At 45.2% G+C, this 26,222-nt stretch overlaps 1 protein-coding gene across 1 annotated transcript in view; it reads right to left on the minus strand.

The window, feature by feature from the left end:
* Window positions 1-1,523: 1,523 nt before the first annotated feature.
* Window positions 1,524-26,222, minus strand: part of RAB40C (RAB40C, member RAS oncogene family) — a 169,323-nt gene continuing 144,624 nt past the window's right edge. The window contains exon 6 of the mRNA XM_030211314.1: window positions 1,524-7,276. Coding sequence (XP_030067174.1) covers window positions 6,993-7,276 — 284 coding nt within the window. The 3' untranslated portion in view covers window positions 1,524-6,992. The remainder of the gene's footprint in view (window positions 7,277-26,222) is intronic.

Raw genomic sequence — 26,222 nt, forward strand, 5'->3', positions numbered from 1 at the left:
AATCAATGGGAGAAGGGTGCCCAAGATACTGTAGACACCAAGAATGGATGTCCTTCTCAGTGACTGTTCGATTGCACCGGGTACAGCGCTTGAAGCCACTGGGAATCTTCATTGACATGGATGGAAAAACTTTGTCGGCTACATTAAACATCGCAATGGTGCCTGAAAAAGGGGCAAGGCATGGTAAAAAAAGAAAAGGAAAAGTCCCTGCCGAAGTCAGGGCCTAAAAGCAGCTCGCTGTTGATGGAAAAAAACAATAAAACTTAATACCGGGCAAAACAATTCTAAGTAAAATAAAGGAAAGAGAAAACGGTTCCTTAAAGAGGATCTCAATTATAAAGATGAAAAAATAGCTGGAAGGCACAAAAAAAATAGCTAAGACCGAGCGAATGAGGAGAGGGCAAGAAAAACACCTTCTCTTCATGTGGGAAAAGAAGAACTGAGGAGACCGCGTTCATGCAACAGGTAGGAAGGTGCTTGCGCTCCACAAAGCTCTTTTTTTTTAGCTATGGCAAAAGCCGGACCGGGTGACGCCGATCTGCATCACCCACTTGTAAGAATATAGAAGGCTGCGTGTCCTGAGATAATTTATTTCACACAAACCTTTTTACAATTCTTTGAAATAGTTCTTGTCCATGGCCATTCAATAAGGTGGTCCTAGTTTTTGAACACAGAGAGTTCAATTATTTTTGACTCTGCAGTTCTCACTGGCTCTTTTCAGATCAATTGAAACAAAGCTGAGATCTGGCAATATAAGCTTTCAGTTGCACTACCTAGGGATTTCCCCTTTTGTTTTTTATAGTCTACCTCTACCAGAACATACGAAGATAACTGCAGCAACCATTCTGGGCTGGGTGCCATGTAGGCTGGCTCCCTTCAGAACCCTACAACTAGAGGCCCAATTCCAACTTTTCGTGCAAAGAGTGCAACTCCTCCTCTAGTGTCTGTGAATGTTGCTTTTGCAGCATTCACACCAGACCCTTGGAGCTTCTGGATGCCAGTGGACAGAACTTAGCATTTTGGGCCAGCAAAGTGGTGTCTGAACTGCACGCCTTATCCCGTCAATTGGTTCTTTAAAGCCATAATATACAATTGATTTTTAAATTGAAGATTACAGTGTACTGATTACCCATCTCACAGATTATGTACTTTCAGAGAGTAACTTTACCGTATTTATGTATTTATCATACCTATTTTCAACATAGGGGTTTAATGGTGGTCAGCAGTCCTTTGATATAATGGTCACTTGGTGAGGGCTGTCAATCAAGTCAACTCATATGGACAGTGGTGGCTGTATGACTACTGATATACTGCTCAGCTAGAAATAAACTAAGAATGAGAAACATTAATCAGTCGGGTGGCTCCACTTGCTTCAACGTTGGAGAACGTAAAGTCACAGGCTTTGAACAATAGGAGAAGTTGATTTATAAATATCCATCTAAGCATGCTCATGAGCACAGGTAGAACAAAAAGAGCAATGCAGTTTCAACACAAAAGTTGCAGATCTGATTAGTAGTTAAAACAAAAAAATTTAATTTATTTAGAAAAAACAAAAAATCCCATGTATTTCACAACTGAATAACATTTCCTGTACAGAGAAATACAAACAGTCCCAGAAGGAAGACTGGAATGATACAAGTGTGCAGCAGCTAAAAATTAAAAACATCATCAATAGTGTTCTAAACATTCTGACTCTAAAACCATTTTCAAGCTTCTGTAAAGTGTCCCTGCAGTGATAACAAGGCACTGAAAATAAACGTGCTGCACCACATGTGTAACTGCTGAGGCCTGGACAGTTCGCATCCACACTATTATGGCATGGTGAAACAGCTCTTTCTGCTCAGACTGTTTAATCTTTCATTTGCTGGGATCAGTCAGTTCCCAACAAACTTACTCAAGATGGAACACGATCACATGGCTTCAGTGCCTAAGGAACAAAGCCTTTCACCTTATGAAATGAGCTATGAAACCAGGAATGATTCAACCTTTCACTTATTACCTAGAGTCAGATGGTCACTGATCAATGGAGTCACAAGCAGGAAGAACTCATGTTGCTTGTAAGTTTATTTTTGCTGTCCAATAAAAGCAGTTTATGAGCCCAAGCCGTGGTCTCTCTGTCATGACATTGCAGCCAACTACCAAAACAATGGAGAAGGCTATTGTGAGGGGAGACCACAGCTTGACGATATATAAATATAATAAATGTCAAATGCCTTGTTCTCCCACAATTAAGCTGAATTTCCTGGCAATTAATACCTTGAAGTAAAACCAACAGCATCCACAGGTGATAGCAACACACTTCTACTTTCGGACAGCCCTCCTGGCCTTTCAGATGTGTCCTGGCTTCTCATCTGTTTTAGTGTCTTTCTGTAAAATAAGCCTCATTTCCCCCATGTGCCCCTCTCACTACTGTCACCAAGGTTGTTTTCTATGATTTGTTTTGAGTTTTAATCCATATTGCAACAGAAATGAAACTTAGGAACAGAGTTCAAGGTAACTGGTAACAGGGATGTCTGCATGGTATGGAATGACCCACAAACGATGGGAGTGAGCAGGAAACACAGGGACAAGAAAAAAAAAAACAAAAACTAATTAATGACTCAGCAAGGAAAAGCCCAAGCCAAGCCCATTGGAAATAAGGATATCTTGGAAATGAAACAGAGGCACTGGCATTAACATGAGTGGATAAATACCTATCACTTTAACCTTCATGGGATTATAACAGGAAACGCCTATTTAACCACCTAATCGATCATACATGTATCCCGTTGTTGTAAAGCTTTGAATTGAAATACAGTTTAATTAAAATTATTTTGAACCAAAATACTCTCTATACTTCAATGATGCCTACCAAGGAAATGAGGAGCTACTTATATACTAGGTGTAGGTGAATCAGAATATACAATCTGCAAGGAAATTCTTGGAATGGCTTAAAAAAAAGTTATGTTCGGTTTTGTTTTGACAAACCAACACCCATGAATTGTATTTAAGTTGGAATGTTGAGATACTATAAGGCATTGTGACATCACAACATTATCCTCTGAGAATTCTGCCAACCAAGCAGAAATCTTTCTAAAGCATTTTAAATAACTAGCAAATATTAACTTGAGAACACATACAAGCAACCCAACAGTTTCCTTTCACAGACAGGCTTTCATCATCAAAGGGACATCGAAAAGTCCAAAATAAAAATTACACAATCTCATATTGTCCCACAAACATTCCAAAACAAAAATTCCCTCCATGTGCATTCCAAAATGCTTTTAACGGTAGGATATTAACCGCTGTAGAAAGTAAGGACGGAGGATGATCCTTGACAGGCATCAGATATTTAGCAACATCCAAGTCAAATTCTACCAATCATGATCCAGACAAGCTATTATGAAATAAGGATACACCAATCCACTTTTGCTTTCCCTTCTCCAAGAAACCAAATCTGACCCATGTGCATGCTGGTTTGTCAGTATTCTCGCTTCAGGCAGATTATATAAAACCAAAATTGCTATTTCTCACTGCTTCCCTCCCAGTACGTTTCAATGGCAGATGACGCCGTGTCCCTCTTTCTCTTACCAAGTCTCTAGCTATGAGACTCCAGACACTGCTAAAGATGCAACCTGAAAAGAGGGTCCAACGTGGTTTGCCACAGAGTCTGTGCCACAAGGCTTCCAACCACACACAGGTCTCAGGCACAGAAACCCTCCTTCAAAGGAGGAGCACACAAGCTTTTCTTCTGAAAATTAATGATTTTTAAAAATGTACAAATTCCCACCATGCAATGGCTGCCATGAAATGATTCCATTCTACTAGATGAGGCATCCTCCATTTAAAATGCTCATAGATCACTCCGAAAGCAGTCCTAGCCAGGAAACTTAAGTACCAGAGAAATGAATTACAGTGTCTCTTATAAGAAGTTTGTCACAGATAGAACAGCTCAGCTGTGTAGCTTTCAATCCCTATTGCTGAATACTGATCTGTCTTCCTATAATTCCATAAAACTACTCAGGGACTATAAAATTGTTTTTTTTTTTTTTTTTTTTTTTTAAGTTCTACATCTTCAAAGCTTCTTTTCTTTTTGATAAAGAAATCTATAATTCTGTTTTATCTATTTCAGAGACCTTTTTTGTTCATTACAATATTTTCCGTTAGTCTTATTTGAGTTTGTTTTCTTATTTAGAATCAATGACAACCACCTCACCTCACCGATTATTATTTAGGCAACGCAAAAATTTAACATTTGGATGTTTCTTTATATGTTCTTCCTTCTTTGGATTAATCTGGTGCTAGTTTATGTATTTTCTTTGTAAAATGAGAACAATTTATTAAAAAATGTTATTTATAAGAACTTTGAATTTAAAATTAGTTTTTTCGTTTTACAGTTTATAAATAATGGATAAAAAAAAGCAGATTCCCTCCTTCTATGATCAGAGGAGTAGAAATTTGAAACCAAGGCTCTCCACCTCTCACAAGATGCATTTCAATGCTCAGGGACTCTTACACCAAAGAAGAGATCTCTTGTGCATTTCCCTGCATGTAATTCTTAAAGGATTACACCCAGGTAATTGGCATTAAAAGTGATGTAGTCTGGGTCATTAAAATATTCCAAACCTGGGTTAAAACAAAACACTAAACCAGCTTCTTTTGTTTACATGTCTTTTGACATGAGACTGCCCTGAATTAAAGTGATGAAAGGCATTTGACTTGCCAGTTTATTGCCCATCAAGCAATTTGATAGCCAAGGACATCCTGTCATCTAGCACTAACCGATTTAAGAAGGCTGTAAGGTTTTAGTAAAACCACACATCAAAATGAAAGGAAAATGGCATGGGCGGCTGACTAGAGCCTGGACTGGATTATTCAACATATACACATTTCTGCTATCTGCAAAGTGCTTTTTGACTATGGCTGGGAAAAGAACATATTCCCAAATCTGAAGTGTCTACCTGAGATCCTTCTACCTGGTAATATGCTGCAATGTGGTCATGCCTTGTCTTGAACCCTGGTCCTATTCTGGGCTGGGATACAGAGGGCACTGCTTTACATTCTCTGATTCTGGAATGTCTAGAAAGAGAGCAGCACATGGTGTTAATGGTTTAAACAGCAGGAAAAGGGGATATTGAGCTCCAAGCAGGTTTGAAACACTGAAAGAAACAAAACAGACTTTGACACTGACAGGTTCCTCCAGTGTGTGGCAGTGCCAAAGATTATGTGGGCAGATCAGTCTAAAGGTAAAGGACCAATAGCTTCATTCTACCCATAGCACTGCATCACAGAAGAGCTCCACCCTAGCCTTCTAGTATGGCTGAAGGTGATGGGAGAGGGCAATGAAGCACCAACACTTTTCATGCTGCAGAAAGAAGGGAGCGAGTTTCTTACTAACTCTTCAATCATTGTACAAAGATAATGTTTGTGTGTGGTGTGGGCACATCCTAGAAAGCCAGGTAAACTTTTCCTCAACAATTATCTTTTGTACAAAGCCTCATTTTTGAGATTACCTTTAGATTTTGAAAATATAACTGAACTGCCAAACCCTTTTTCTAAACAGCTACACACAATTCACAACATCAGTTTGGTGTCAGTGTAGTAAAACCGACTGCAGTTTCCCCAGGCCATCAGTTGCTATTGTACTGTTCAGAACTGGAATCTGATGATGTGGATTTATTGAATCCAGGGTAGACGTATGCAAAGGACAGTACACAAATCCCTGTGTGCACTATAGAACGTAACTCTTGGAATGTTCTGCCATGTTCTTCCCTTATTGTACTGGGATAAACTTTTACACAACTGATGTGTGTGTGTGTAAAGCAGCAGCACTGCAATTATATCATCAGCTCTGCACCAGCCTGAGGGGATAAGAGTCTGATGGCAGTCTTACTTATTCAATAATAAAACCAGATTTTACAAGTGGGTTTGGGGGAGAGGCTTGGGAGTAGATAGAACAATGTCTGGAAAGAAAAATCTTCTTTAAAAAAATTGCTGTGTGGGGTCTAGAATATGAGTAGTGTGATGCATAAAAATCTGAGTGGGGCTACTTTCCCCTAAAATACAAGACAGTTTTCAACCTCTAGCCCTTTCCAACAACAGCAAAAAAAATACCCATAAATCCCCTAGGATGTAAGGCTGATGTAAAGTCTGATGTTCCCAACCCTTCCTTTGCCTCCAAAGTACATAATACTGAAAACAAAGTGTCCAATTACTTCTACTGCCCCACCTCTTTCCTAGAGGGCGGACCCCAACATTTCTTCTGACTTGTACCCCGAGATTAAAAAAAAAAAAAAGAATTCAGCTAGTGAGACTGATTTGGCCTTTCTGACACATAAATCTTCTCTAGGAGGATAACCGCCAAGAAAAATGGTCTGAAATGGCCTGCAGTTTTGTAATTAAAATCTTAAGCCCCCGCCCTCCCCAATTCCTTCTCCCAAACTGACATCCTGGAGAAAAATGTGACGTGCTCCTATTTATATGGATGCCGGACAGTATCCTTGACTTACATACCTAAAAAACAGTTATTTTATATATCTATAAATGAGAGAAAGGCTAGCAAGCAGCTTCCTTTACAACCTCTGAGGTTCTGTTTTCTCCTTTTGGCAACAACCAGTCCAATTCTTAGCAAAACATGCCATCTTTGTTACTGCAACTTCTCTTTAGAGGATTCTGAATGCCTCTGGGGAGGTCAAGGGTCAAAAATAACCTCCCTGCTCCCATTCTTTCATGGCGTGACTTGTTTTCTTGTTCAATTAATGCCTTCCATGTGTTTCTTTCCCCATGCTAAGTGAGGCTCTCCACTGTCAAACTCTTGATGTTAAATCCTAAAGCATTCTGGCATGGTTCAATCCTCCTGCCATTAAACGTTGAATTTAGTCAGTCCAAACTTCCTAAGCCAGGAACTGCAATATATTTTTGTGAAAGATGAGCAGAATGGCAGGAAGTGCCTGCTTTCAGAGAGAGCATGCATATGTTGCACTGGCGTGGGGAGGGACACAGTCACTCAGTAGCTAAGAAATTTTGCAGTTGCTGCGCGAGCAGTTCTGTGGTGGGCTCTGAGGGGGGCGGATGGACTTGGAACGTTTCAGGCTGTTACCCTTACTGCTGCTGCCGCTTCCACTGCCACTTGCCACAGAGTAGGAGCGGCCATGCATCATGACAGCATTCATGCCATTGGCCATGGAGAAGGATTTCAGATGACTCTTGATAGCAACAGGCAAGGGGAGCTTGTCAATAAGGTGGACAGGTGTACAGGAGACGATAGCACGGCAGCAGAGGTCCTGTAAGCTGAAAACTGTACAGAGAGAGAAAAAGTCAAATATGGTTAAAAGAAAGAGGCTGGTAGGCAAAGACACACTTATGGCAATAACCAAGTTTATATAACTATTAAATATTTGGTATGCAGTAGCATAAGCCAGACAGAAAATTTTGGGTGGGCACAAAATATTCTCTGTTCATCCACCTTTTCCCCCTCCCCCCTAACTCACAATATAAACACCTGAGCTGGCAGAGATCCTCAGACACCACCCGCTGAAGACCTCTTCCAGTCTTCGGAAGATGTTCAGTGGCCCACAATACAGCACTGCCAAGCTCTGCGGTCAGATAGGCAGCAGTGTTCCTAAGCCAGCAGCTAGCATGGTCAGTTTTCACACATGCACAAGAAATCGAGTGCGCACTACATGCCAGTTTAGGTTCAGGAATGCTGCCGCTGACTGCAGAAATTGGTGACATGGTGTTCTGGGCTGCTGGGCACCTTCAGCCAAGGCTTGAGGATCCTCGTCACTGCTGGGTGAGCCTGAGCCCAAACTGAATAGGCCCCAGACTACCTGTGGCTATGCTCCTGCTAATATACACAAAGATATGTTCTTTTGTTCTCTTCTCCTGCCCATATAGTTGGGCATTTTTTCTATTTATCTTTCATATACAGCTTCCCATTATTTCTTTTCTCTTCACTCAGACACCAATTAGGCATCCAAAGTATAGAAGTTGTGAATATATCCTTGTTTCTCTCATACACAGTCAAAGAAAGTGCTTCTTCTGATGATGTATAGCAGGGGTACCCATGCCAGTTGGGTTTTCAGGATATCCTTAATGAATTTGCATGCCTGTTATCTCCATTATATACAAATCTCTCTCATGCATATTCACTAATAAACACTATTATCAAAGAATATAAAAAAATTGTTTATTCATATAATACCTATCATCATAAAAAATGTTCATATAACAAAAACACAGTATCTCCCCTAAAGCCCCTTTGAAACATACCAATGGGAACAATAAGTCTGGCAAACCATATACTAATCTAAACATTAAAGATTATTCAACTATATTGAAAACAACTTATCTTTGCTGACCTATGGGTGCAGAGTTAAAAATCTTCACAAGATGTCCCAGGTTCTATCAAAGCAAGTCAAACTGTAATTTGAAATGGATAACACTCCTCCAAGTTGACGCCTTCCGATTAAAGCTGACAAGGCATTAACACCAATAGCTTGTAATAAAGTCTAAGCAACCCCAAAACTATGTTGGTATTTCTGTGACAGTTTACAAAATAGAAACAATCTGCAAAATCCAATAATCACTGCTGTTAATTGAAAGCTGGTTCATGTCCAATTATTATGGAGCCCTTCTCCATACCATATAGTTGCAACAGTCAAGGAGATAAAGGCTCGTTGTATATCACACACTTTTTCAAAACAGCTCACCTGCGTTTCATTTTCTCTTCATCAGGAGACCATACTGATAAAGCGAAGATACTTACCTGTAGCAGGTATTCTCCAAGGACAGCAGGCTGATTGTTCTCACATGTGGGTCAACGTCCGCGTTGGCCCAGGAAACGGCAAGTTTTTAAAACAAAAATATATAAAAGTTTTACCAGAGTCTTCTGGCCCGCGAACCGCGCATGCAGGGACGACTTCCCGCCCATCGTGCGAGCGTGCCCCTTTAATCAAAAAGCATAGAACAAAGTAATAACTCCAAAGGGGAGGTGGGCGGGTTTGTGAGAACAATCGCCTGCTGTCCTCGGAGAATACCTGCTACAGGTTAAGTATCTTCGCTTTCTCCAAGGACAAGCAGGCTGCTTGTTCTCATATGTGGGGTATTCCTAGCAACCAGGCTCACCCAAAACAATGAACATGGGTCAATTGGGCCTCGCAACGGCGAGGATATAACATAGATTGACCTGAAACCATAAACAACTAACTGAGAGTGCAGCCTGGAACAGAATAAAACTGGGTCTAGGGGGGTGGAGTTGGATTCTAAACATTGAGATCCCATGACACTGGTGGAGGTTTGACAGGGGGCTCTGAGAAAAGCAAACCTCTCATGAAGGGAACAACTAAAGGCTTACTCTCTACATGGCGATGAAAAGCACTAATCGCACTAAGGTGAACTCTTACGGAGTTGGTCTTGAGAACAGACTCTGACAAGTGTAGAAGGTATTCAAACAGGGTCTGTGTAGGACAAAAAAAGAGGATCTAGGGCCTTGCTGTCACACCAGACGGCAAACCTCCTCCATTTGAAAGAGTAACACCTCTTCGTGGAATCTCTTCTGGAAGCAAAGACTCGGGCGACACCCTCAGAAAGACCCAAGGAGGCGAATTCTAAGCTCTCAACATCCAGGCCGTGAGAGCCAGACACTGGAGGTTGGGATGTAGAAGCGACCCCTCGTTCTGAGTGATGAGGGTTTGAAAACACTCCAATCTCCACAGTTCTTCGATGGACAACTCCAGAAAAAGAGGGAACCAAATCTGACACTGCCAGAAGGGTGCAATCAAGATCATGGTTCCGCAGTCTTGCTTGAGTTTCAGCAAAGTCTTCCCTACTAGAGGTATGGGAGGACATGCATACAGAAGGCCTGTCCCCCAATATAGGAGAAAGGCATCTGACGCTACTCTGTTGTGGGCCTGAAGCCTGGAACAGAACTGAGGGACTTTGTGATTGATCTGAGTGGCAAAAAGATACACCGAGGGGGTGCCCCACTTTTGGAAGATCTTGCGGACTACGCCCATGTTCAGTGACCACTCGTGAGGTTGCATCATCCTGCTCAACCTGTTGGCCAGACTGTTATTTACGCCTGCCAGATAAGTGGCTTGGAGAAACATGCCGTGACTGCGAGCCCAAAGCCACATCTGGACGGCTTCCTGACACAGAGGATGAGATCCGGTGCCCCCCTGCTTGTTGGTGTAAAACATGGCAACCTGATTGTCTATCTGAATTAAGATTACTCGGTTGGATAGCAGATCTCTGAAAGCCTTTAGAGTGTTCCAGATCGCTCTTAATTCCAGGAGGTTGATCTGCAGACCTTTTTCCTGAAAGGACCAGGCTCCCTGAGTGTGGAGCCCATCTACATGAGCTCCCTACCCCAGGAGAGATGCATCCGTCGTCAGCACTTTTCGTGGCTGAGGAACTTGGAATGGTCGCCCCATGGTCAAACTGGATCGAATCGTCCACCATTGAAGAGAATTCTGAAAGTCGGTGGACAGCTGGATTACATCCTCTAGATCTCCTGCAGCTTGAAACCACTGGGAAGCTAGGGTCCACTGAGCTGATCTCATATGTACACGTGCCATGGGTGTTACATGAACTGTGGAGGCCATGTGCCCCAGAAGTCTCAACATCTGCCGAGCCATGACCTGCTGAGATGCTCAAACCATGGACACCAGGGACAGAATGTTGTTCACCCTTGCCTTGGGAAGATAAGCTCGAGCTGTCTGAGTGTTCAGCAGAGCTCCAATGAATTCCAATTTTTGGACTGGGGTGAGATGGGACTTGGGATAATTTATTATGAATCCCAGTAGCTCTAGCACCTGAATAGTCATTCGCATGGACTCCAGAGCACCTTCCTTCGAGGTGCTCTTCACCCCCCAATTGTCAAGATAAGGAAACACATGCACTCCCAGTCTGCGTAGTGACGCTGCGACTACAGCTAGGCATTTTGTAAACACTCTGGGCGCAGACGCCAGGCCAAAAGGCAGTACACGGTACTGAAAGTGCTGTGTTCCCAGCCGAAATTGAAGATACTTCCTGTGAGTTGGAAGTATCGAGATGTGTGTATAAGCATCCTTTAAGTCCAGACAGCATAGCCAATCATTTTCCTGAATCATGGGAAGAAGGGTGCCTAGGGAAACCATCCTGAACTTTTCTCGGATAACAAATTTGTTCAGGGCCCTTAGGTCTAAGATGGGACGCATCCTCCGTTTTCTTTTGCACAAGAAAGTACCTGGAATAGAATCCCAGCCCTTCTTCCCCTGGTGGAATGGGTTCAACCGCTTGGGCCTGTAGAAGGGCGGAGAGTTCCTCTGCAAGTACCTGCTTGTGCTGGGAGCTGTAGGACTGAGCTCCCGGTGGGCAATTTGGAGGCTTGGATTCCAGATTGAGGGTGTATCCTAACCGGACAATTTGAAGAACCCACCGGTCGGAGGTTATAAGAGACCACCTTTGGTGAAAAAACATTAACCTCCCCCCAACCAGCAAGTTGTCCGGTATGGACACGTTTACTGAGGCTATGCTGAACTGGAGCTAGTCAAAAGCCCATCCCTTGCTTTTGATGGTGAGCTGCAGTGGCCTTAGGTGCACATTGTTGACTAGAATGAGCGCGCTGGGACTGAGCCTGGGCAGGCTGCCGAGAAGCAGGAGTGTACCTACGCCTAGCATAAGAATAGGGAGCACTCCTCTTCCCTCCAAAAAACTTCCTAGACAAGGAGGTAGTAGCAGAAGACGCCCGGTGGGAGAGAGAATCCATAGTATCATTGTGCTTCTTGATCTGGTCAACTAGATCCTCTACTTTCTCACTAAAAAGGTTATCCCCCCGGCAAGGAACATCCGCCATCCACTGCTGGACCAAATGATCCAGGTCAGAGACACGCAGCCATGAGAGTCTGCGCATCACTATACCTTGGGCAGCGATCCTAGATGCTACATCAAAAGTGTCGCACGTACCCCTGGCCAGGAATTTTCGACATACCTTCTGCTGCCTGACCACCTGGCGAAAAGGCTCGGCCTGCTCCGGAGGGAGTGCATCAACCAAGCTGGACAGTTGCCTCACTGAGTTGTGCAAGTGGATGCTCGTGAAGAGCTGGTAAGATTGAATTTTGGCGGCAAGCATAGCAGCCTGATACGTTTTCCTCCCAAAAGAATCAAGAGTCCTAGCTTCTCTGCATGGGGGCGCCGAGGCACAGTCCCTAGGCTCTCTTGAGGGCGGAGTCCACCACCATGGAACTGGGAGGTAACTGAGACCTCATCAATTCAGGTTCACCGGGGATCCGATACTGGGATTCAGTTTTCTTCGGGATCATGGGGCCAGACAGAGGAAACGACCAGTTCCGCATAAGGACTCCTTTCAGTACCTTATGTAGAGGAGCCATCACAGCCTCTCTAGGTGGAGAAGGATAATCCAGGACCTTGAGCATCTCAGCCCTGGGCTCATCCTCAACCTCCATAGGGAAAGGAATAGCCGTAGCCATTTCCCGGACAAAAGATGTAAAGGACAGACTCTCTGGTGGAGATAGTCTCCTTTCTGGTGGAGGGGAAGGATCACAGGGAATCCCAAAGTACTTGTCAGAAGAAAAGTACCTGGGGTCTCCTTCTGACTCCCACGAACACTCCTCTTCAATATCGGATAAGACCTCCCTCAGTGCACTCCGAGACTGAGCCTGCCTCGACGCTGAGGAACGATGTCCTCGATGGCGAGAAGTCAACGCCCGCCTAGACTGCGGTGACGCTTCCTCCACTGACGTCGAAGGGGAGTCAACCCGGGTGGCAGTTGACGTCGATGCAGCAGGCGGCACCAAGGGTGGGGACCTCTCCACAGGAGAAGGGCCAGAGGCCGCTGCAGCCGGTGGCACGGAAGGCACAAGCACCCCCGACACTGAAGCAGACTGGTGCAGCAATCCCTCCAGAAGCTCTGGAAGCAGGGCCTGGATGCGCTCGTCGACAGCCACCATCGGAAAAGGCTGCGGGTTCGGTGGAACAGGCGGTGTCAGAATCTGTGGAGGCTTGGGAGCAGGCATCGGGCTGCTAGGAGTCCGACGTATCAGCACCTCTTGTATCGAGGGGGAGCGATCCTCTCGGCGCCGACGTTTCTCGGGTGCCGACTCTCTCGACGCCCCGGAGCTCCCGGTACCATGCGGCGAAGGAGAATGATGACGGTGCTTCTTCGCCTTCGCTCGACGCCCATCATCGAGACTCCTCAGTACCGATGAGGAAGACGTGGAATCCTCACGTCTCCTCGGGGCCGGGTCCGACGGTCGGTCTCGGGGGGGGGGGTCCTGCGTATCAGGAGGTCTCGAGACAGGTGGAGACCCACTCGACGCCTCATTGCTCCCAGCAATGAGTTGGTCTCTCAGCAGCCATTACCTCTGCTCCTGACGTCAATGTCGACGACCTTGGTAACGATGTCGAAGGACCGGACCAAGCCCCAAAAAGCTTTTCTTGTTGGGCTTCTCGAGACGCTTGGGTCTGTTTCTTTATACAAAGACACAGACTACAAGCGGCTGGGCCATGGTTTGGCTCAAGGCACTGGATATAGGTGAGATGGTCCGGTTGCACCGAGTACAAAGCTTGAAGCCGCTGGGTGTCCTCGATGACATGGACGGAAAAACGGCCTTGGTGAAATCAAACGACGTGATCGTGCAAAAAAAGCAAAGGGCACAAAAAGGGAGAAAGCCGCCGCGTCGAAAAAGAAAGTAAACTTAAAAATAGGCAAAAAAACTAAAAGAAACTACGGGCAATAACATCTTTTTTTTAAAGAAAATGACAAAAAGTGAAAAGAAAAACACAAAAGTCATCAGACTCTAGCTCTTGGGCCCGAAAAAACGAGAACAGGAAAACAGCCTGTTACCTCGCCGTGGATGAAAAAGAACTAAAGGGGTACGCTCGCGCGAAAGTCGTTTGTGCATGCGAGGTATGCGCACCACAAGACTGGCAAAACTTTTATATATTGTTTTGCTTAAAAAAATTGCCGTTTCGTGGGCCGACGTGGACGTCAACCCACATGAGAACAAGCAGCCTACTTGTCCTCAGAGAATATCCAATTACGATAAACTTCTGTTAAGTTCTTACATTGCAGTATCATATTTCTGCTTAGAGAGGAGTCTTCTTCGTCTTAAGGTAGTCAAGCTTTTCCTTCTCCAGGGCCAAACTTTCTTTTTAAGAGTCTTTTCTTTCTCAGGGCTAGATGCACTAATCAATCGTTAGAGCCCTTCCCTTACCGATTCCCTAAGCGAATCGGTAAGGAACGGGCATGCATCAAGGAATAGGAATGCAAATGAGCTGCTCGTTGTAGCTACTTGCATTCTCTATTCCATCATTAAACAGTCAGCCAATCGGCTGGTGGAGCATGCACAGAGCAGCCAAGCATTATGCTGGCTACTCTGCGCATGCCAAGGACGTCCTTCACTATAAAAAAAACTCCCTCTAAAAAGACGTTCTTTTTACAGGCTACAAGCTAATGTACAGTTCAGAGGCAAGAGAATAAAAACTAACCTGATGATACGGAGGAGCCTTTCAGCCCAGAAAATCGGGATGTGAGAAGACACAAATCAAAACTTTTTGGACGTCCCTCCCTTCAGGTCTCTCTCAGCCAATCATAGCGCGTTTAACTGATACTGGTAACAGCTAAATGCGCTGGGATTGGCTGAGAGAGACCTGGAGCTGATCAGTTATGCTATTACTTACTTGTTCTGGAGTGCTGTATTTTGTTATGCTGTTTTGATAAATGTTCAATAAAGACTTCATACAACTTAAAAAAGTGGGAAAAAAAATCCAAGTGCTCGTCCTTTTTTATTTTTTTAACAAAACTATTAGTGGGATTTGAACCCGCCACCTCTGGATTACAAGACCGGTGCTCTAACCACTCGGCTACAACTCTACTTGCTTGGATGTCACTCCCTTACTTCCAGGTCTCTTAGCTGAGTGAAGCACGGCCAAAAAAGGACGTTTTTATTATTCCGGGGTTGAATGATGTCCAAAAAAGAGCTGGCAGCATCGAAGCCTGTTTGAATTTTTTAAATAAAGCTTCACTTAAAAAATAAACTACGTACATTTTGGGTGAAACCCCCCCCCCCCCCCCCACAATAATAGATTTCACTTCTCATCTACCTACTAGCTTTTACCATTGCTCCCTCTCTCACTTAATATCCAGTCTCCTAAACCCCTATCTTTTTTCACCCACTTCCTTAGCCCTCATTCCCATCCTATTAGCCCTCATCTACCCTCCACTAGATTTCATCACCCTATCAGTCCCCAGCTCCATCCGTTTCTCTCTTTTCATTCCCTTGCTTCCAAGGCCATATACCCCATGCCCTTCCTTGCTCTTCCCCCTTGCAAGGTTGTGTCATTCTCCCTCCCTCCCTTCTTCCTTCCCTCCAAGGTCCGGTGTCACTTTCCCTCCCTCTCCCCCTCCACAAAGTCTGGTGTTGCTTTCCTTCCCTCCATCCTTGTCCAACATTTCTCCTCTCTTCCCTGCCCACCATTCAGTGGCGTAGCGAGGGGGGCTGCCACCCGGGGCGGGGTGGTTCGCCGTTGCACCACGATGACATACCCCCCCCTCGGCGCATCAACACCCCCCCCCCGACCCAATGCCCACCCTCTTCCGTCCATCCAGCTCCCTACCTTTAAAAAAATATCGAATCCGAAGCGAGGCGCAGCGCCTCACGCCTGCACGTAAAAGAAATGTGCACCATCTCATCGGGCCTTCCCTCGCTCTATTTGTCCCGCCCTCCGCTGACACAACTTCCTATTTCCGCAAGGGCGGGACATACAGAGCGAGAGAAGGCCTGATGAGACGGTGCACATTTCTTTTACGTGCAGGCGCGAGGCGCTGCGCCTCGCTTTGGATTCGATATTTTTTTAAAGGTAGGGAGCTGGTTGGACGGAGGAGGGTGGGCACTGGGGGGGGGGGGGGATGTCGATGCGTCGAGGGGGGAGGAGCTGGCAGGGAGCACCCCCCACCCCCGAGCTGACACCCGGGGCGGACCACCCCTCCCACCCCCACTTGCTACGCCACTGCCGCCACTCCATGTCCAGCATTTCTGCTCTCTTCCCTCCATCCATGCGCATCTCCTTCCTGACTTCCCTCCCCTCCATCCATCCATGTCCAGCAACCCTCCATTCTCCCCTACCCTCTCTTCCATCCACCCAAATCCAGCAAATTTGCTCTCTCCCCTGCCCTCCCCTCCATCCATCCATGTCCAGCAACTCTCCTCTCCCCTGTCTTCCCCTCCTCTCCAGTGACAGGAAATACATCATCGCAAGAAGGCGGGACACTGAGTGAGGGAAGGGAAGGCGAGCCCGCTGTGTTGTGTGCTTCACTGCCGTCACTGCGAGGAAAATAAAAGGTTTAAACATGCGGGGGGGGGGGGGGGAGGAAGGAATGGCGGGAAGAGCTGCCTGCAGCATTGCGCCAGCCCTTGTCCCCCCCAAACTACGCCCATGGGTAGGCATCTGTTGTACCGCGGGTGCAGGGGTTATTACTGCTCCTGCTGGGCGGGGAAATAACCTCTTTTTGCACCTGTGGTAAAACTTTGAAAATTTTCCCCATTCCTGCAGTTTTACTGTGGATTACTGCAGTTTACCGCAATTACCCGCTCCCGTGTCATTCTCTACTCCCTGTGTCCCGCCCTCGCGGAAGTTGTGTCAGATGAGGGCGGGACAAAGGGCGGGAAGGCCCGAAGGGAGGCGATCGGCAGAGTGCTGCTGCTGAGCTTTCACACGGAGCGAGGTAGTGAGGTGCTGTGATTTGAATGGAGAGGGCCCGGCCTGGTGGCGGACGGTTGATGGAGCCGAGGGCGGGCGGGACTGCGGCGCCAGGCCCCCCTTCTTGGCCCAGGCCCGGGGAATTTTGTTCCCCCCTGCCCCTCCTTCTCGGCGGCCCTGCTCCATGGTGTGACTGCACCTCAAGTATTGTGTGCAATTCTGGTCACCGCATCTCAGAAAAGATTTAGTGGAATTAGAGAAAGTACAGAGAAAGGCATCAAAAATGATAAAGAAGATGGGCCGACATCCCTATAAGGAAAGGCTAAAGTGGCTAGGGCTCCTCGGCTTGAAGAAAAGACAGCTGTGGGGAGATATGATAGAGTGAAGTGGAATGGGTAGATGTGAATTGCTTGATTACTCTTTCCAAAAATACTAGGACAAGGGGGCCTGCAATGAAGCTACAAAGTAGTAAATTTAAAACAAAATCAGAAGAAATATTTCTTCACTCAATGTGTGATTAAACTCTGGAATTCTTTGCCAGAGAATTAGTAAAAGCAGCTAACTTTAGCGGGGTTTAAAAAAAGGTTTGGATAGCTTCCTAAAAGAAAAGTCCATAAATCATTATTAAGATGGACTTATGGAAAATCCACTGCTTATTTCTAGGATAAGCAGCATAAAATGTATTGTACTGTTTTGGGATCTTGCCAGGTAACCTAAATTGGCCACAGTTGGAAACAGGATGCTGGGCTTGATGGACCTTCGGTCTGTCCCAGTATGGCAACACTTAAGTTCTTATATCTCAGTCCTTCCCCTTTCCCTCTCGCCATGTTCAACATCTCTCCTCTCTGTGTTCCTATCTGCTTTGCCCCCTATATAGCAAATACTGTAACATTTTTGTCACTGTCCTCTAAACTGCTTCAAGTATTTTGTCTTTACCAAAAGACAGTCTCCAAAACTGAATACAATACTCCAAATAGGGCCTCTCCAATGATTTGTACAGGAGCACTAATACCTTTCTTCTGCTGGTTACAGGGCCGTGCCGACACGGTAAGCGAGGTAAGCAATGCGGGGGGGCGCCGACCTCTAGAGGGCGCCACTCACTTGCAAAATCTTTTACCTGAAGTTGTGATTCTCCTCTCTCCCCTGCCCTTCCCGCATCAGGAAGTGAAGGTAGCCCAGCAGTGCTGAGACAGACACGCTGCTCTGCTAAAGCTGCTTCAAAGAGTACAACCAGCAGCTATTTATGGCTTTGGTGTGTGAACAACTTTCATTCAGGGTGAGCTGGAACAACAGTCAAATTAAAGAGAACAGGTTTGGAGGCAGGTGTGCAAGTGAGATTGGGGAGAAATAAAAAATAAATAGTGTAATTGTTATCTGTAAGTGGTTCAAAGTTTTTGTTTTTTGAGCATGTACACTGAGAGGAGGGCATGACTGCAATGATGTGTACATAATTATCATAGCTACAGCTAAAATCCATTTAATTGGCTGAGGTTCAAAGAGGAAGTTTAGCTGACGTATAGTGTAGAATAGCTGGTAAGTAAAAATCTGATTGCTTTTTTTGTGTGTTTGTTTTTATATAAAACATTCTGCTTGGATAGGGAGAGTTTGTGATATTTGAAAATACATTTTGCTTTAATGAAATTGCTAAACTTTAGAGTCAGAGACTTATCAATGAGGGATACATACAGTGGAAAGGTAGCCCTGGAAACAGAGTTAAGAGGTTAGATACCAGCAACAGAATCAGATACTGGGCCAGTATGATCAGAAAAAGAAAGTCACCAGTCAACAAAGGTAGAAAAAAATCGTTTTATTTTCATTTTAGTGTTTGGAATATGTCCACTTTGAGAATTTACATCTGCTATCTTATTTTGCAATGTATAGCAGTCTCCAAGAGACTGGGCTCCCAGTGAGCCAGGGAGGTCAGACTGTGTAAATGAGACCCCCCCCCCCCCCCCCCCCCCCCCCCCCCACTGTAACAAAGACAGGAACATGCATAATCAAAGCTTAGGTCTCTGCAGTTACAAGGGCTGGCCATTCCTAATTATGCTAATAGTTTTTAATAGGCTAAGTCCCACTGAAAAGCCTCTTTATAAAGGCAGTGCTTTCTCTGGAGAGCAGTGTTAAGAAACAGCAGGAATTGTGTTTATTTTTTTAAACTGCTTTCCTGTGTAAGCTAATTTACAGTTTTCTAGTATATGCTTGACATTGAAGGGTGTGGTAGACCTTTTTGTCAGGTCTGGCTGGGCCTGTAGTTTTCAGTCTAAAGGAAAGACAGGTAGCAATGGAGAAACATCTAATGAAGAAGTGAGACGGGGGGGGGGGGGGGGGCACCAACTGATAGTCTGCAGGGGGGCACCAGAGACCCTTGGCACGGCCCTGGCTGGTTATACCTATCATCATTCTGGCTTTGGCTACCACCTTGTCACATTGTTTTGCTATTTTAAGATCCTCAGACACTATCACCTGTCTCAGTCCATACACATCATCCTCTTGCCCCAAATCACAAACAGCTCCTTTGGATTTCTACACCCCAAGTGAAACACAACTTTTTCGCATTTAATTTTAACTGCCAAACATTAAACCAATTTTCTAAATTTTGTAGATCACTTCATGTGATCTGCTCCCTCCGGAGTACCCACTCTGTGATACCTGAGGCACTTCATCTTTCTTTCCAAGTGAATTCCATTTACCACCACTCTCTGCCAACATATTTACCACCACCCTCGGTCTTTTATTTATGAGTCTCCTATGAGGAACAAATGGCTTTGCTGAAATCTAAGTAGACCACATCTAGCTCATGCCCTTGATCCAGTTTGTTTGTCACCCTGTCAAAGAAATCTGATTTTGCTTCTGGTCTTGTAACTCATTCGACTGTAGAAAACATTTGACTATCCTTTCCTTCAGCAACATCTCCATTACCTTTTCCACCACCAAGGATAAGGCTCATCAGAACGTAGTTTCCTACTTCTTCTCTATTACCATCTTTGTGAAGGACATCAGCCTTTCTCCAATCCAGCGGTACTTCTCCAGTCTTCATGGATTTATTAAAGGCATCCTTTAGAAGGCCTCCCAAAACCCCTCTAGGCCCCCACAATATCCTGTAATGTATTTCATCCGGCACCATGGCTTCGTCCACATTCAGTTTTGGAAGTTGTTCATAAATGCTTTTTTCCACGAATGGTGGCTGTATCCATGCCATCCCCATATGAATCTTTGTCAAAAATCCATAGACCTTTGCCAGGTTTTTCTTTTGTGGATACTGAACAGAAGCAATTGTTGAGTAATTCCACTTTTCCCTCATCACAATCTACATTTTGCATTATCTATGTGCTTAAAATAAACTTTAATAATCACAATTAATATATAAATTTACCTTCTAGTCTTTTAGTGTTGGTAAAATAGCTGTGGTTAGTGACTTGGATGCTCTATGTTTAAGTAAATGTACAAACTAATATAGATGATTAAAAAAAAAAAAAAAAAAAGATTCCTTTTTCTTTTCCTCAGATAATGGACTTGCTGTGTGCTAAATGGAGAACTCAAACTAATGCTGTCTGTCAATTAGACTGTAAGTTTGTGAGGCTGGGAACTTCCAAAATAGGAAAAAGTCTAAGGAGAAGCCCTTCCCACTATTCCAGAAACTGTCAGATAGTTGTGTCCTTCAACCAGCAGGTGGGGATAGAGAACTGAAAACTGAGCTGAAACATCTTTCTTGGCATTCAGTCCAGCTCTTCAGTATTTATGTAGACAAGCAGTAAGGAGAAATTCAGAACAAATACCAACAACCTTAAACACACTACCCTAACACTAACCAGACTAGGAAACTTGTGTGGACCTCTTACATCTCTGGATAACTTACAGAGAACAAGAGATATGCAGGAAGCACCATGCAAGGTAATAGTTGCTATTTGACCCATTACTTCGCACCAACTAAACATCTGGGTGGGCTTCTGGAATAGTGGGAAGGACTAATGGAAAGAAACTGATCAGACTAAGATTTAATTTCTCCTTCCATTATGTAGCTTCCTACTATTTCAGAACATATGGGATGTTCAAAAGCAATCCCTAGAATGGGTGGGTTTCTAGCGTGGCTGCCCTTATGACTGAAGCCTCAAAACTGGCTTCTGGGCACGCCGTAACATTCACCCTTTAGTGCTTGGAAAAGGTATGCAGTGTCTGAAGTCAGTCCCTGAAACGGGCCAAAGCCACAATTTGAACCTTTAGAGAACCCAACGCCAATCCTTTCTGAAGACCTGCATGGAGAAACGCTAGCTTGTGTGCAATCTGAGCAGAGAAGGGAGAAAGTCTGCACTCAGAACACCAGCCCTCTAATATCCTCTACATCCTCGCATACTCCATGGATGTAGAGCATTTCCCAACCTGAAGCAAGGTAGCAATGACCAAATCAGAATAACCTTTTCATCTCAACGGAGCTCTTTCAATGGCTAAGCCCATAAGACCAAAGGGGCAAGGATCCTCCATGAATCTGGAACTTGCTTTGGTAGGCCATGTACCTGTGGAAGACGGAGAGAATCCCACTTCAGCAGTCAAATCAGATCCGTGTACCACGGCCTCTGTGGCCAATATGGAGCTACGAGAATTACTGGATCTTTATCAACACACAGCCTACTACCATGGGCCAAGGAGGGAAGACATACAGTAGATGTCTCCAGCCAGGGCTGCAGTAGTGCATCGATACTCATCAAGTCTGGTTCTTTCCAATGGCTGAAAAACTTGGGCACTTTGGCATTCCTTTTCATCGCCATGAAGTCCAGAAGCGGAGAACCTCATTGGTCCACTATCAGCTAAAAACCCTGGCTGGAGACTTCCCATTCTCCCGGGTCCAAGGGATGCCTGCTGAGAAAGTAAACCTTCACATTCAAGGACCCAGTGCTGTGAGGTTGTCCACTGAGATTTTTCTCTGCCCAACTCATGAGGAAGGCTGCCTCCACTATCATCGGACAGCTGTGGATCTCACCATGGTTGCTGATATAAGACACTGCTGTTGCATTTTTGGGGAAAACTCAAACCCGCAATTCAAGCAAGCAATCACTTATTAGAAAGCACAGATAGAGAGCACCAGCAAGGAATCTAAGGTTGCCTGAATCTCAATTGCCTTGTTCTCTTTCAACAAAGAGATTGCAGGAAGAGAGGAGCAACCAGGCAGGAGAACACCAACTTGTAACCTTCTGTAAGAATATCCAGAATCCACTGGTCTAACATAATTTTGGCCCACTCCTCCCGAAACTCCTGAAGATGTCCTTCCTACTGAAGGAAGAGAAGACTGGACCAGCTTTGCATCACTGCGAAGTTCTGGAGGCATTGGGCACACTAGCTAAGAGGAGGACTTCCTGTCCACACAAAAGAAAGACTGGCATGCGTGAAAGCAGGACTTCCAACTATATTGCTGATGACCAGGCCGGTACCATCTGCTGTCTCAAAACAGAGATCGAGAGACCCCTAAAGACGGACAATCAGAGGCTTTAGAACATAAAAATAGCCATACTGGGTCAGACCAATGATCCATCTAGCCCAGTATCCTATTTCCAACAGTGGCCAATCCAGCTCAAAAGTACCTGGCAGAACCCCAATTAGTAGCAACATTCCATGCTGGGGCAAGCAGTAGCTTCCCCCATGTCCATCTCAATCTCAATAACAGACTACTTATTCAAACCTTTTATAAACCCAGATACCCATCCTCCAGCAGCAAGTTCCAGAGATTAACTATTCTTTGAGTGAAAAAAATCAATTCACTTTCATCCAATCTACACCGCTCAGGATTTTACAGACCTAAATTATATTCTCCCTCAGCCGTCTCTTTTCCAAGCTGAAGAGGCCTAACCTCTTTAGCCTTTCCTCCTACAGGAGGAGTGCCATCCCCTTTATCATTGTGGTCGCTCTTCTTCCACTATCTTTTTTGAGATATGGCAACCAGAACTGATTGCAATACTCAAGGTGAGGTCGCACCATGGAGCAATACAAAGGTATTATGTTTCAATCATTTTTATTAAGTTGACATAATCAGCTGTAACATTTCACATTACACAATTAAGTTCCATAACAGCAGTTGGCATATCTTCACATTTTGTATTTTTATTAATATTAGTAGTTCCCTCCCCCTAAACTACTCCCCCTCCCCTCCCCGTTCCTACCCCCCTTCCCTCCCCAAAGCCTCCCCCCCCCTTTCCCCTCTATGTCCAATAACAAGCAGAGGTTACAGGAGCAGCAGCAGCAGGGATTATAAGTTCAATATCTGGCTCCGGACCATTGGGGTCAAGGTTTCCCAAAAGGGCGCCCAGCTGCATTCGAATTGTTGTCGTCTTAGCCGTGGCTGGTTCCGCATTGCCAGATGCTCTGTACGTAAAAGTATAAGCATTTGAGTTCGCCAATATTGCAGTGATGGTGGTCTGTTCCCAAGCCACTCCTGCAGGATTGCTTTTTTTGCAACTACTGTAGCTCTTTTTACAAAGTCTGTGAATCCCTTCGGCGTTGGCTTGCATAGCCTTGGGTGTCCAAAAAGCAACTTTGGATCATATGTCCATCTTCGAGACCAGAGTTCTGTTACTTTTCCAAAACCAAACAACTCTTGGACAGTCCAAAACATGAGCCAATGTAGCCCCTTTCTTGATGGCACTTCCCACATGCTCCATCCGGTGAAGCTCCCATATGAAACGCTCTTCTAGGCGCCACATATATCCTTAGTGCGAATTTATAATGTATTTCCCAGTACTCCGCCAGTTTTGTGGTCTGCCAAAGTGACCGCACATGGTCCTTAAACATAGTCTCGGTTATCTGGCTTCCCAGATCTTGGCTCCATTTTGCCGCATAGCCCACGTAATCCAATTCTGGTATTGTATCTCGGATGTGGCGATGATGGTAGGCCATGGGCACTTTCAATTGCGCCCCCAGCGACATAGCAGCAGCCAGTTCTTCCCTCACGTCCTCGGTGAGGTCTGTCCAAGTCAGACTGAACACATAGAGGGGCATAATCGAACGCGAACGCCCATTTGTAAAAACGTCCATCTCCGAGAACGGGTCCGTGAAGGGGCAGGCCGAACTGTATTTTCGAAAAAAATGGACGTCCATCTTTTTTTTCTAAAATACATTGGATTAGGGCGTTTTTTGAGCTGGGCGTTTTTGTTTTTTAGCGATAATCGAAACCGAAGCGTCCCAGCTCAAAAACGACCAAATCCAAGGCATTTGGTCGTGGGAGGGGCCAGCATTCGTAGTGCACTGGTCCCCCTGAGATGCCTCTATGCCAGCCTCAAATATCATACCTAGCTCCATGACAGTAGTATGCAGGTCCCCAGAGCATTTTACTTTAGTTGGTGCTGCGCGGGACCCATGCAGAGAGGAAAAATTGGAAGAAAAAAAAAACAAGCAAGCAAGTGCAGTCAGGGACGTCCAAATTAAAAGATAGTAAAAGGGGGAATTGAACCAGCAACCTTTTGATTACAAGCTCAGTGCTCTAGCCAGTGCACCACTGATTAGACGTCCTTCCCTTTCCATTAAGTCTCTCCAAGTTTCTGTCAGCCAATCACAGTTCATTTAGCTGACATCTGTGTCAGCTAAACAGCGGTGATTGGCTGACAGAAACTTGGAGGGACTTAATGGAAAGGGAAGGACATCTAAGCACCTGAATAATGTGGCTCACTGGCTAGAGCACTGAGCTTGTAATCAGAAGGTTGCTGGTTTGATTCCCCCTTTTACTATCCTGGTAATTTAGACGTCCCTGACTGCACTTGCTTGTTTTTTTTTTTTTTTCTTCCAATTTTTCCTCTCTGCATGGGTCTCGCACAGCACTAACTAAACTAAAATTACTTCGGGGACCTGCATACTGCTGTCATGGAGCTGGCTTACATTTGAGGCTGGCTTACAAGTTGGAAAAAAAGTGTTTAACATTCGGTTTTTTTTGGTGGGAGGGGGTTAGTGACCACTGGGGGAGTCAGGGGAGGTCATCCCCGGTTCCCTCCGGTGGTCATCTGGTCATTTAGGGCTCTTTTTTGGGACCGGTTCGTGAAAAAAACGGGTCCAACAAAAGTGACCTAAATTCTCTCTGAAAACGTCTTTTTTTTTCCATTATCGGCCGAGCATGCACATCTCTGCTCAGCCGATAACCACGCCTCAGTCCCGCCTTCACCACGCCTCCGACACGCCCCCGTCAACTTTATGCGTTCCCACGACGGAGTGCAGTTGGAAACGCCCAAAATCGGCTTTCGATTATACCGATTTGGGCACCCACAAGAGAAAGACGTCCATCTCCCGATTTAGGTCGGAATTTGGGCGTTTTTCTCTTTCGAAAATAAGCCTCAATGTGCCTTAACTGGTAATAATGGAAGTAGTCCGCTGAATTTATTTTGAACTGAGCTCTCAGTTCTGGAAACGTTCTGATATGCCCTTCGTCTGTGAGCACATGATACAGGTATTCTATCCCCTTTTCCTTCCATCTGTTGAATACAGCATAGCTTGTCCCAGGCTCGAACCCCGGGTTGCCACAAATCGACAGGTAGGGGGTAGTTTTAGGCGAAAAGCCATGCATGCGGCAGATCCATTTCCACACCACTTTCATTGTAGGCAAAATGTGTGACTTCTGTAGGACTGCTGGGGGATGCTGCCTGCTACCATGCAAAAATCCTGTAAAGCTGTCTGAGCCAAACAAGCCTAATTCCATGGTGGTAGCTGAGTATTCACTTGTCTTTCGAAACCAGTCATTTAGGTGCCTGATTCTACAGACCACCGTTAAGTATCGCAAACTCAGGAGGCCCAGGCCCTCGTATTCTCTTGGGATCTGCAGAATCCGCAGAGCAATTTTTGCTTTCTTTCCTTTCCAAACGAATTTCTGCAGTATTTTGTTTATTTGCCGTTCCACTTTCCTTGGAAGATAAAGTGGGAGCGTTTGAAACACATATAACCCTCTGGGTACAATCATCATGTTGTATAGTGCTATTCTGCCTAGTAAAGAGAGCAGGAGGGATTGCCACAGCTTCAACTTGTCTGCCATGTCCTCCAACAACCTGTTCACATTTTGGGCACACACTTGAGCCAGGTTCTGGGGAATTTGGACTCCTAAATACTTGATTGCCTCATCAGCTTCTTCCACTCCCAGTTCCTCTAACCCTGTGCCTCCCACCCCAGAAGAGATGGTGAGCCAATGTGATTTGTGTGCATTTATTTTAAACCCCGAAAGAGCACTATATTGTTCTATCCGTGCCCAAAGCTGCCTTAACGAATTCTGGGGGTCCCTCATCACCACCAACAGATCATCCGTAAATGCCAGAGTCTGCACTACCCCTCCACCCACCTTTAGTCCCTTTATCTGCTCATCCATCTTCAGCGTGTGTAGTGGCTCGATAGAGAGCAAGAACAATAGGGGTGAGAGGGGGCACCCCTGACGAGTACCTCGCTCTATGGCTATTGGGTCTGTTCGTACTCCATTAATTTAGACGCCGTCGGCTTAGTGTATAATGTCTGTACGGCCTGAAGGTACCAGCCACGCATTCCCATATAATTTAACACCCCAAACAGAAATTCCCATCCTATTTTGT

The sequence above is a fragment of the Microcaecilia unicolor genome, chromosome 8 (assembly GCF_901765095.1).
Source record: "Microcaecilia unicolor chromosome 8, aMicUni1.1, whole genome shotgun sequence".
Classification (NCBI taxonomy): domain Eukaryota; kingdom Metazoa; phylum Chordata; class Amphibia; order Gymnophiona; family Siphonopidae; genus Microcaecilia; species Microcaecilia unicolor.